This window comes from Vespula vulgaris, chromosome 3 (genome assembly GCF_905475345.1).
Source record: "Vespula vulgaris chromosome 3, iyVesVulg1.1, whole genome shotgun sequence".
NCBI lineage: Eukaryota > Metazoa > Arthropoda > Insecta > Hymenoptera > Vespidae > Vespula > Vespula vulgaris.
In genome coordinates, this window is record NC_066588.1 from 9443683 (window position 1) to 9457587 (window position 13905).

Here is a 13905-nt window from a genome sequence, read left to right on the forward strand (position 1 = left end):
CTTAACAGCCGTTTTGCCTGATAGTAGTTGCGTTTCGCAGTTGGACCCAACTGCCGGGCCGCAGATGCTCCTGTAAAGAGGTCAATAATTTCGACTTCGTGGATGGTAAGTTCGTTCGTTCGTTCGTTCGAGTGACGAGCTGTGGTGCGACTCCAAAAATACTTTTCTGTGCTTCGCAAGCAGCAGCAGCAGAGAACAGCGGAACGTTTCTGCTATCCGTTCGCTCTCGTACGTTCCTCTCGCACTTATGTACTCACGTATGTATATATATATGTATGTATGTATGTATATTCGTACGTTCGTATGTATGCATTTATGTCCTGTATATATGTGCTACTTTGACAAGATTTCGAGCCGGAAGTGTTCCACGTGTGTCGTGAAAATGTCGAAACGTTGGCACGATTCCTTTCGATCTTTCTTATGTATGTGTACGTTGTATATATGCTTGTCTTCTTATGTATGTATGTATATATGTGTATCTGTTTCATGTAGTTTAGGCCACCTACTCGCAAAGCTTTTATCTCAACGCGAATCTTCATCGTTCATCCTGTAATTCTCTATATGAGATAATAAATTATGTTATTGAAAATCCGATTCGTTAATTCTTCCACGTTGAATAATTCTTTTCGTTCGATCACAAAGTTGAACGAACTTTTTTTCATCCTTTTTTTTTTTTTTTTTACTTTCTATTTTTCATTTTTGTCTTTTTTTTTTTTACGTATTCGCTATAATAAATTTTCATAATCTCGTGTGGCATCTATCCAAGTCCAGAAAGCTCTAAATATAAAACTCGTTGGACGGTAGAAAAGCTAGGAAAGATTATGATCGTTCACACCAACGAATCTATTTAATGAAGTAGAGATAAAGATATCGAGATATCGAGTGTACTTTTATCTGATATTATGAAAGAAACTTTTTTCTCAAACGTTTTAGGTTAATCGGATTTCGCTTATGTGAGCCAATGAATCTTATGACAATTTAGGTCGTATACGACGAATGAACGTGATTTCTGGTTGATAAAGTAACGGTGCGAATGCGCTCGATTCGAGACGCGCTCATTTTCGAGATTCATTTACTTCTTCTTTATAGGATCTTTCTTTTTCTTTTTCTTTTTTCTTCCTTTTTTTTTCCCTCGTTCATATACATATGTTGGCACGTACGTATATGCATGCATATATACATAGATACGTACGTACGTACCTAAAGAAAAAGCATTACGTATAAATAAATCGAAAACGCGTACGTTGCGTACGGAAAATACGAGGATGCATAACTGTAACGGTCTATTTCATCTTTCGTTCTTTGCTTTGATTCAATTTCTCTGTGCTAGAGCTATTAGTTAAGGAGAGAGACAGAAAGAGAGAGAGAGAGAGAGAGAGAGAGAATTTATCGAAGGATCGTACCGTGATCATTTATTTAGCACTTTCACTATATCACGCAGCGGCAACATCTATAAATAAGAAAAAGATTTCGTTTCCACGTTCCACCTTCAACGTTTCAAGGCTCAACGTGACGCTCTCCGACGAGTAGAGAAATCTATTATGCAAACGCTCGGTAATTAGAAAATGTATGATACTACTAAAGAAAATGACGCACCGTTAGTATGATGAGTATATATTTTTTTCTTTTCATTTTTTTTTTTCTTTTTATTCTTTTTATTCCTTTTAATAATAACATGATGTGAGTGAACGTATAGACGACGTGAACATTGCCCGATCCACGTATAGTGTTTCCATCCAGGATGAGCACATTGAACCACTGGAATGTTTCGAGAGACTCGTGTGTATATTGTAGATACTTGTATGCGTGTATGTATAATGCGAGAGAGAGAGAGAGAGAGAGAGAGCAAGAATAAGAGAGACAGACAGTATTAGTAGCAGCATCTGACGAATCACCTGTCGCAGTCGTATTACCTGTCAAACGACTTTGACTAGTTATAACAGATTACGAGTCGCGACTGCTTCAAGTTATATTATTGCTTTGCTTTCGATAGCAATTAAAATGTAAACGTCGAGTCATGCAACGATGTCCCTTTCGTTTCCATTGAAATCATTCGTTCGAAATTCGGGTATTAAAAATTATGAGAAAATCGTTTTAATCCGTACGATCGATATAATTCGTTTTATTCTTGGTACTGACAAAGTAAGAGCTTTATTAATTATCTTGACTATTTGTCTAGGAACGCGGAGGTTGTTCCTTTCTCCGGAGGTTGTATCACCTTAGGTGTGGTTCACACCATTTCGTATCGTTGTCGTTGAGTTTAATTCACCGAGTGAAAATGGAACAACGAAGAGAATTGGAATTAGAGATGACTTAGCGAGATATCGAATTGTCGTAATTAACTCGTACAATTGGCTATTAATATCGCAGGTTAAAAATTCATGATATTTGTTAAATTCGTTTATCGTTATATCAAGTATATCGCTGTGTCAAGAAATTCGGTATAAAACAAAAAAATATAACAATAAGAGATCTGGCCGTATCCTTGTTAAAAAGAAAAAAAAAATTAAAAAAAAAAAAGAAATAAAAAAAAAATAAAAATAAAAAATAAAAAAAGAAATAAACTGTCGATAATAGATATTAGATAGACATATCGTATTATCGAACAATAAATGTGTCAACGTGTCCCTATGAACGATCATAATATTTAAATCGATAATCATTTTCTTTGCGATCGTTATACTCTCTCGTAGATAAGCATAACCGGCTTCGTGATCGAACCCACGTACACACACGTTTGTAGACACGTTGTCGTCTTATTCGTCGTCGTCGTCGTCGTCACTAGAATCGTCCGATTTCTCATCGCTTGTAATCTACCCGGTGCTGATCGTGATCCAACGACGATCGTAACTCGATCCAGTAGTACCTACACACGAACTTTCCGCGCCGAACTCGTAATTCTATAACAATATTTCACGGGACACGTATTAGGTAATCCATCTGCATTTCGCAAAAACCGCAATTCAATTTGTTCGGGTTATACAAGACGAGTACATAGGCAAATATAAATACTCATATAATACATAGACATATGTGTACATAGAGAAAAAGATTTCTTATTAGAGAAAGGTGTAACTATGAATGAGAAAAGTAGTTTCAATGTAGAAATCGACGGTCTTATCGCGTATTACCACCGTGAAAGTCAATTACATACTACTCAAGTAGATCGAATGATATAAAGTGATTAAGAGAAAAGGACAAAGGAAGGATAAGACTCAAACTATTTTAGAAATGTAAGTTTCACAGATGTTGACTGCGACGTGATTACGAAGGTATGTAATGGAAACCAGTAATGTTGTGATTGCATCATCGGACTACGTTGCATTCTAAGTGAAAGGGAATAAGAGAATTTTTGTTAATCATTATCATTATCACCTCGTGCTTACAATGATGATCATAGTGAGTGAGTACGTAAAATAGGGATTAAATCTCGGAGATCCTTCTCAAATTGTTTATCTTCTTCACGTCCAAAGAAATACGACTCTTAGGAATCTCAGGAACGATAACGCCGTCATTGTTATTCGAAGGATTTACTTTCCCGTTTGAGTTCGCTCTCGATAAAGTCGAGGTATGCGTGCGTCACTTTCTTAAACCATAGACACATTAAAAGAGTTGTTTCGAACTACGGGGTTGACGTTTATTCGTTCTTTTTATTTCTTTCTCTCTCTCTCTCTCTCTCTCTCTCTCTCTCTATCCCTGTTTTTCCTCGTTCTTTTTCTTACGGTGTAAGAGTTGAGATCTCCATCGATGGAAAAGTTGAAGGAAACCTTACGAGCGATCAACTCATCTCACGCTCGACTTTAACGCGACAACGTTCTTCGGGGCTTCGTTCACCTCGAAGAAATCCAGTCGAGCGTCATAATGAATTATTAATAAAAAATCTCCGGCAATGACCCTCGACGAAGGATAAAATTACAATCGTCATGTTTGAAGTATGCAATCGATTAATAACTATCATCGATGTCTCAATTTCTCTGGATAAATTACTACGTTGATTATTTTGAATTGATTACACACGGACTGTTTTACATCCTCAGCTTCGTTACCAGGAACATGGCGAACACGTGTCTTCTTGATTTTAGGAAAGGATACATAAATCAAAGGACTGATGACGTACGTGCGAAAAAACGACACGAAGAAGCGCAAACTTTTGCAGTCTCTCTGTATTTTCGTGTCTCGTGGTTTCTCCTTTCTTCTTCGTCTTCTTCTTCTTCTTCTTTAAGAAGATGTAAAAACTGTACCGTTAATGGCCTCGGAGAATAATAATAAAAAGAAGAGGAGGCTCGGTTTCCATTGGCTCGTGCTCGAAACGAATCTAGAACTTGTTAGTCGACAGGAGCGTGGATGTTCGAGGAAAGAATCGTGACGAGTTAAGGAGAACCTTCTTCTTTTTATTTTTTTTATTTATTTATTTTTTCTTTTGTTCTTAATATCTCTCTTTTTTTTTTTAATTATCATTATGTTTTGTTTTCTTTCTTCGAACTATGTCGAAATGCAAGTTCGAAAATGGTTCCGCTTCTCGTACGTGTCTCGACGATGTCGATGTCGATGTCGATGTCGATGTCGACGTCGATAATGGCTCCGTTACGGTTTATATAGGAGAAAAGAGAAAATTTAAGATCGATCGGTCGGGTTAGATAGAGAAAGAACAGTCGTGGTAAATTGTGGTGTTGCGGACCGATCCGAGCACGATCTGTTCCTCGAAACGATATAAGAGTTTCTGTCGGTTGATTGTCGTTGTCGTCGTTGTCGTTGTTGTATTCTTAAAATCGCTTTGAGGGATAAAACCACGCCTACGAATATCGGTCTACCGTTTTCGATCTGTTTAGAATAGAAAGAGTTATAAGATAAAGAAGAAAGGAAAAAGAAAGAATAAAAAGAAGAAAGCAAAAATATTGTATCTAATTTGGTACATACTATCTAACCGTAATTTCTTTCTTTCCTTCTTTCTTTCTTTTCTTTCCTTTTTTTCTTTCTTTCTTTCTTTTCCTTTTGTTTCTTTTTTTTTTTCTTTTTATTTCTTATCCATGAGTTTCTTACCGTTATGCCACTTTCGATCGATTATCGACGTCTCACTGTGAAAATAGTTGCCACCTCTCTTAGAAGAAAAATACCTTTCATTTTATTAGATTTTTACAGACATATATGTTCGTGTACAAACTTACGGTTAAGGTATGCTAAGTTTTTAATCATATTTTTAACGATGATTTATTTTCTTTATTTTCTTTATCCTTTCGAAGGAGATAATTTCTTTTCTAGAAAGTGAATAGCGTTTTAAATTTGTAAGTTTATCGATATGAAAAAGAGAGAGGGGGGAGGGGGAGAGAAAAAGACTAATATTGCTTTATGAAGCATTACAAAAATCATTATTAGTTCTGCAATGATACAAAAAATATATATGTATGTATACATATATGTATAAGATAAGCTTTATATACATTCTTTATCAGATACTCGAATAGAACATAAATATCTATATACGTTTTGTATCGATCGATATCTTCTTTCGTTTATTTCTATACAATTAATCAATAATTTCTTTTCAATTTTTCACGCACGTACATTACTTCACATAATAGAGAAATAATTTCTTCGTACGTATATAATTACAAAAAAAAAACTATAATATTTCGCTTATTTAAAAAGTTTTGCTTCATATATTTTACTTTCAACATTTTACTTTAAACAAAAATGAATACAAAAGTAAAAAGAAAATAAAAATAAACGTGAATACAAAAGAGGAAAAATACAAAAAACAAAATTTATTCTATTTTAAAAGTTACGATATCCACGTTGATCTAAGAATATTTTTAGACATGAATACTTCAATAAAGATAACATTGAATTCGTTCGAACGTTTTGAACAATTGCTTTCTATCTTAATTTTCGATCTTAATTTGTCGATATAATCGCGTAGACATAATTCGAGCGAATATAATAGAATTATAAAAATAGAAATTGCTACATATATACGCCATCGAGAGTTCCGAGTATTGACCCTTCGCAAAGGTGAAGGGTGCGAGAACGGTAATTCCTACTGATTACAAAATTGCAAGCGATAAGCAACGAGCTGAAAGTGTTGGGATTGATGGAGAAAGGAAAAGGATCGATGCTACCGTGTATGGAAAATAAATGTTTACTCCTACTCTTTTCCTCTCTCTCTCTCTCTCTCTCTTTCTCTCTCTCCTTTTCAGTATTTCTTTTTTTCTTCTTCTCTCTTTTATGAGGCTATCAGTGGGAACCGGAAACATGTGCTGTTGACTTCGAACGAAAGTTTCATTCCCGACGGGAAATGGATCGATAAATGAATGAGAAAACGCGCCAAGTCGACGTTGAGTGTAGACTATGACTGTGGTCTGCCATTTGTTAGCATCTGTTCGAGCTTATCGTGAAAGTATATCGCCGATGCGATAAGCTTCGATCGCTACGTCGTTCCTTTAATCGGCTTCTCAACGATGCTCAAGGCGCATACATGAGTACACTCCTATATACATGTGTGTGTCTGTATGTATATGTGTATATATATATATATATATATACACATATGTATATATAAACATAGATACATGCGTATGTATATGTGTCACGTATAGGTGTATATGTTATATGCGAGGGCAGGACGTACTCGTTCGCTCCTCCGACTTTCATGGGAAAGTCGAGCACCGTATAATATATTATGGTATCTCGCGAATAGCGTGTGCTTAAAAAAGAAGGATTAAAAAAGAGTGAAATCAGGCGTGTTCGATAGGAAAAATCGATATATATATATATATATATATATATATATATATATACACACATCGATCGTACTCATATATATACATATTCTCTAACCGTGTGATCATCTCTCGAAGAATCCTTCTCTCGTTTACTATTTCACGAGAGAAAGGTAATTGCATTGTGCAAGAATTGTACCATGGGCTATCAGGGAAGGCTATTTTATTGCGTAAGAATTGGTATTTGGGAAGGCGACTGTACTAGGACGTAGATGCATCGATGCATCGATGCATCTTCGTGTACAGTCGCCTTCCAAAAAAGCTGCGAAAATATTCTTTTCCTTTCTTTCTTTATTTTACACCCCCATTTTTTCTTTCTTCTTTCCTTTTATTTTTGTTTTCTTTCTTCCTTAGTTACGAACCCTAGTTTCTCCGAGTATCTTTAAGAAACGATATCGCGTATCGTTTAAAGTTCTAAATCTTTCGGCGACGATCGAGAAGCGACAAGGATCGATCTCCGTTCGAGCGACAAGTAGAACAATCGCGTGTAATCGCACGCAATCCGTAAGAGAAAGTGGGCTAATGCGGATTGGAGAATAATATTCGACGCCTTTGTTTCTCGTTAATCTTTCGTTTATGTCTCTACCTACGTGTGTGTGTGTGTGTGTGTAAGTGTGTGTATGTATGTAAGAGAACGAAGCAAGAGTTGGGAGTGCACACGCGAAATGCTTGACTTACTTCGCGGAAGTAGTAAAGGATTTGAACGTTTCTTTCGCGAATGCACGCATGGTTTATCCACGCGTTTAACCTTTTGCATGCACGTTATCCTATCGTTTCTTATTGTATTATGCTACCAGATAATTCCACGAACGAAACGGTAGAGGGGTTTGTAATTCCATGCAACTCTTATCTAATCCGATTATTATTTTGACGAAACTCTTCGTGGATGGATAAGACAGGAAGAAAGAGAGGACGATAACAACAACCAAAAAAAAAAAAAGGAAAAGAAAAAAGAAAACTAAAATAAAATAAAATAAAGTAAAATAAAAATCGTTTCACACGTACTGCAGGAGATCCGTGTGAGCTTTAACCATTCGATTCGTTTCCGGAGTTAGTTTTACTTTGCATTTTGTTGTAACTCAATGAAAAACTTCAATGGAACCACGTGGTTAGTTTGGAGCGTCGGTAACTCGAGTCCTCTCGATGATGGATGGGCCGTTAGGAATAAAGGGCCGTTTGTTTCCCTGAGAGAGAAAGAGAGAGAGGGAGAGAGAGAGAGAGAGAGAGAGAGAGAGAGAGAGAGAGATAGCGGTAGAAACGAGCAACGTAGAAATTAAAGTGGTTTAACGGCTGAATTAGACCTTATGCGATGGCGAGGTCGTTGCCATCGTAGCAACGGGCCAACGTTCTCGGTTATGTTGCCTCGTTACGCGACGTTGTTGTCTAAAAAGGACGAGTCATAATTTCGATTTATCCTCGATATACTTGTATCTAGAAATCATATATTGCCTAAGCTTTGGATCTTCTTATTAAAGATCCAATTAATTTCTATAACATATTGGTGTTTGCGAGATATATATGTGTGTGTGTGTGTGTGTGTGTCTGTGCGTATGTGTACCTTTAATGCATCGATCAACAAATCCTTTGGTGAATCTACCGTAAGCAATGATGGATGCGCATCTCTTGATCAGGAAGGAGGGATATGAAATAGTCAGAACGTTAACAACAGGTATCGCGCGTTGCTAGACTAAGCCAGGAAAATGATAATTTCGCTTAATCGTACTTCCTCCTTGAAAGATCGCCTCCAGTTGAATACCATGTTTCAGAAAGCGGCTAATGCTGCCTACCTCACTCTCGGGACTGTGTGTAGTCGCCAGAGAAAAAGTATCGGCACGGCCCACATTAATTCTATAAGAGAAGATGGACGAAGCGAATGGCGTGTAGTGGTTAAGTCGTTCTATAATTTTACTCGATACTTTATCGAAAGTAAAGAGAGAAAATAAAGAAAGTAAAGAGGGGAAGAAAGTATAGAAATCGAAGAAAGAAAACGTCTAAGTTTACATGAAAAATCTTGTAAAATCGAGATTAATATTTTGTTAGATTAAGACGATAGAATAGGTTCAGTAGGGTAAAAATAATCCAATTAGTGGAGAGATTTAACTGAAAACGCTGATGAAAATATCAGTCGTTGGAACTGTTTCGAATTAACTAACGTGAAAGCTTATGTCACTTTTGCTGGTGGTGTCTTCTTTGTGAACTACAGACCATCAGAGGCATCATGATAGAAATTTCTCGTTAATTGTAAATGATGGCAAATGAAGTATGTTCTTTCGTTGTTGTTATTACTGAAAAGGTTCGAATTTGAATAGGTATTATATTTTTTCTTCGTTACAAAAATCATTGTTGAACAATCGCTCTAAAATAATATATTAACAAAATTGAAGGTCTACATCATTGTCTGGACGTTTTATTTCATAATTTGCATATATTTTGGGGATTTGAACGAAAAAAGTCTGTCGATTGTATGATACGTGATATCAATCATGTATCTTATAAATTTAGATATAGAGAACGATGAAGATAAATCGAAGACAATATTTTGAAACATTGTATTTAATTTTATTTGTGTTCATTTTTTTATATATATTTCTTCACTGCAAATACATTCTCAAGTTACATTTTATAAGTTTTATGAAAATATATATATATTACATTATGTGGTTATAGAGTATTTGAATAGACCTTAACAAAAGAATAACAGCAGTATTTAAATTTGATTAGTATGATCTTAATTAAGTTCTCATAAAAATATTGCACTGTTATCCACTACTAATTTGAACAAATTGGAGTTTTTTTGTTAAAAAGAAATTAAAAATATAATTTGTCATCGTTTTGCGATTTTGAGGTGTGGAATATATAGAAAAAGAGTTGATGCATAATGGATACGTATTTCAAAAGTCGCAGATGTTCGATATAATTCTGAAGATAAAAAAAATTATAAAAATTTTCTTAACAATGTCCAGTACTGGAACATTTATCTTACGAGGTAGTACTTGATCGAACATATTGAACATATCTGAAAAGTGACGTAATAAACTATTAGAGAATTATCTTAAAGTTAAAAGTAATCGATATGTAATATAAAATTCGTACGATATTAATTTGAGAATGTGTTATATGAGAAAAAAATATTATTTGACGAATACCAAAAATACGTGACATTTCTTTTTAAAATAAAATAATAAGACTAACATTTCAAAGATTTTTAATAATGACAAAATATATGTATATTAATAAAAGTCTTATTCTACTCTATAACAAATTTCAATAAAAAAAACAAAAAATAATAATAAAAGCAAAATAATACATAACCGATATTAAAAATTTTCAAACAAAAATTCACAAACACAAATTGTTAAGTTTACTAAATTTTAGTTTCATAGTCATACAAAAACGTCTTGATTATACGTATACTATTTAAACAGTTATATAAGTAACTCCCACAATTTTCAGACCTTGCTATGCGACAATCGTGTTCGCAAAGTGAATGTTATACAAGAGAAATTTACCTGGACAAAGATCGATAGAAAATATTTTACCTGTTAGAAGGTATTCTAAGACAGATTTTTGGTATGGTGTCTTGACCGTGCTCAAATTTGTCGTGAATCCTTTTGTTACAATATTGAAACGGTGATTCTTGCCGTGGACAGATTCTTTATTTCAAATGGTCATTCCTTTTTAAGTCGTACGAGTTACCATGAAGTTGGGTCATTGGCCATATATTTGTATACATAAGTTAACGCCAGGGAAGTATTGAACTCTTCGCCATTACCACGAGACATAACATTCGTGATTCTTAAAATAACGATTCTAGCGTATCGCTACTTCAAACTATCGTCTAACATAAACAACGTTGATAGATTTAGGATTATCGGAAATGACTCAATACTCTTAAACTTAGCCATAGTTTTCGTTTACCGTATTAGCTTGGAAACGTACATACATTTGTCTCTTATAAAAGATTAGACGTTAATAAACATTTGTATAAGAATAAAAATGAAAGAATAGATTTCATAATGGTCGATCAAAAATGTTGAGATATTTCTTCAAAAATATTCCAAAGATAATTTGAATTATTTTGAATCAAGCGAATGAACAACGAACGCATACACGCACACGCACAATACTTTTTTCAATTTGTTTAATATTATTTTATCAAGCGCGAAACAACAATTATGAAAATACAGCTGAAACTTACCGATAATGCTTTTATATATTTAACTTTAATTGAAGACACGTATCTTTTATTTTTTTTCTTCTTTCTCTCGTTATTATTAAACCACGTTAAATCGAAATTGTACCGTGAGAAACGAAGGCTTATTTCTGCTACGTTGGGTATAATTTAAGAGTTAATGGTAATGGAGAAGGGGTCACATGTCAAGTAGTAGCTTTTTCAACTCAATAGTATAATCGAAGATCTCGAAGATCTCTCCGAAAGATCTATCGTTATCCCACGATTCTTACTCATTTCTGATGTTCAATCGTTTTACTTTCAGATACTCCAACGAGACATAGAGGCACACGGGCGTATCGTAAGCTCGGTCGTGAAGTTGAGCGAGAGAGTGTTCAAGCAACGACAGCAACAGTCGGCCCAATCATTGAGAGTCGCGAGATCGCTCGAGCGTCGCTGGCATCTTCTCTTTTTGCGTGCACTCGAGTGGCAGTGTCATATCGAAACCCTTGCGTCGCGAGCGAGCAATAAGGTAAGTAACAAAAAGGAAAACACGAAGAAGAAGAAGAAGAAGAAGAAGAAGTAGTAGTAGTAGAAAAAAAAAATTAAAATTGTCGATCACTCGAATTTCTGTACCCAATCGATATTCTCGATGATGACTAATAAGTTTCACTTTGATATACACAACACATATTCATGCGAGTTAGCCTAGCTTTTATCTCCACACGAAAGACACACAATAAATCATCGAAAACTTTCACGCGAGATCAGCCTATTCAGCATCGAAGATGTCCTAAATTCGGACTTTTCATTGGCTGCCGGCGTTGCTTCCTTTCTCAAAGATAATTACCGTAACGATGAGAATACAAACGCAATGGGTAGTTGTTAGTTAGCTACCTAAGAAAGTATGGCGAACTTCCTCCGCGTATCGTGTGTAACTCGGAACCGATACATTCGCAATGTTTAGTTATAATTTTCTTTTGAAAAAAAAAGGTCGATCAAGATCATCAAACGTCGTTATGTATGTACTTGTCGCCTGGCACTGATTGTGAGAGTATCGATGCGTGACTTCTCTCTTCGAGCAGCAAACGGCTTTTGTTTCTTAGGAGGAGAGAGAATAAAGAGAGACAAAGAGAGAAAGAGAGCTTATGCAATGAGTTATCCTGTTCCACAGGATACGAAGTTATAAAAATCTACCGTGTGTCTGCTTTACCTCTCCTACCTCGTCCTCGATCGCTCTCTACCTTGGAAAAAAGATCGGGTTTGTTCTCGAAGGTTTTTCAACCGGTCTCTCCTCTCTCTCTCTCTCTCTCTCTCTCTCTCTCTCTCTCTCTCTTTCTTTCCCTAAAGAGAGAGAGAGAAAGAAAACTAAGTAAAGATCGTTCTTTCAAATTGTCTAATATTAATGACGGTACGAGAGACAATTTTGATCGAGTACAAGGATAACTCTTTACAAATTGTGGGTCCATAAATCTCCTCTTAGAAAATAAATCCAGGTAAGAATTCCTTCGAACTAACAATAAGATGGAACATTGAAAGAGAGGCCCCGTTATTCTTGCCAACTTAGCATGTCTTTTCTCAGTTTGGTTTTTTTTTTCTTTTCTTTCTTCTTTTTTTTTTCTTTTATCGATTTCCATTCCTCGACTGTTCTACATCGGTAATACAAGATTTCGATGTGAATGTTGTTTTAGGTAACTCGTTGAAAAACATCGAACGATCGTGTCGCTACCGTTTCCATAGTGATGATTATCAGAACGATAAAGTCGATTCGATAATTCCTGAACGCATAACGTTGAGGGTGTCTAGTTTCAAATTCAGAACACCGCGCGTGAATATATACATGAGTACAGGATATATATTTACGTAATTGACATGTACTTATAAGACGTATTAAAAAAAAAGAAAAAAAAAAATCGAACCGTCCGAAAGGAAAGGAAAGATTTGTCCCGATAGATCCATGGATCGTGACTGATATCTTGAAACACTTTCTTCTTCGTTATCGATTAGCCAATTCCATTGGATCGATTGAAATCGGACACCCTGTATACGTCTAGAATACGCGTCTACATGTGAGAATACATATATACATATACATGTATATATGTATATATGTATGTATACGTATACGTTATTTCAGAGTGGCGTTTCTTGCCAATGCAGTAGCGAGAGCGACGAGGAGCCGGTCACGAAACAGCCTCGCTTGAGTCGTAGCAGACAATCTTGTGGCTCCGGAAGAGAATCTCCTGCCTCCGCTGGTACTACTCCGACTACAACGATCACTAACAGCACTACTACAACTACAACTACTATTACTACTACTACTAGTACTACTTCTAAATACGTTCGTACGAAGCAAACAAAGCGTTTTAGATCTCGAATAAGGAGAGATTCTGAGAGAACGAATAGTTCAAGAAACGAATTTTCGGATAGCGATGCTTCGTCCGAGATTCGATCCATCGACGAAGGATCCTACTTTGAGGTTCGTACAATAGATTTTATCGATTCTTCTTTTTCTTCTTCTTCGGTTTTCTTTTCTTTTCTTTTCTTTTTGTTTTCTTTTCTTTTTTGTTTCCACCAATATTTTGCTCGATCCTGACCCTCGTTCTATCTCGTGTTAATTATCATCGGATTCTTATCTACCACGGTTATAACCTCTTTTCGAGCTAGGTGCTCGAACGTTTCTGATTAACAGTATCTACCTTTGTAATTATGACGCTGCTTTTCTTTCGAGCAGTAATTATCGGCAAGAGTTCGGATTAGTGGGTTCGGGTAGGGGAAGGCGAAAGGATTGGAGCAGGGAGAGGATAGAAAGGAGAGGGGGAAGTACTGGAGGAAGGAACACTTTGGTGCGGGTACGAATATTTCTCAGTCACGGTGCAGTCGTCTACTTCGAGTTGCTCCCGACTATTTCACTTCTACTACCTACCCCCTTTCTACTTTTACTTTCCCTCATCGGGA

General features: G+C 35.8%; 1 protein-coding gene across 1 annotated transcript in view; it reads left to right on the forward strand.

The window, feature by feature from the left end:
- LOC127062192 (klarsicht protein) overlaps nucleotides 1–13905 on the forward strand; it is a gene marked incomplete at its 5' end in the record, with an annotated part of 45189 nt that overhangs the window by 7437 nt on the left and 23847 nt on the right. The window contains 2 exons of the mRNA XM_050989945.1: nucleotides 11273–11479; nucleotides 13085–13426. Of these exons, the coding sequence (XP_050845902.1) occupies nucleotides 11273–11479; nucleotides 13085–13426 (549 nt within the window). The remainder of the gene's footprint in view (nucleotides 1–11272; nucleotides 11480–13084; nucleotides 13427–13905) is intronic.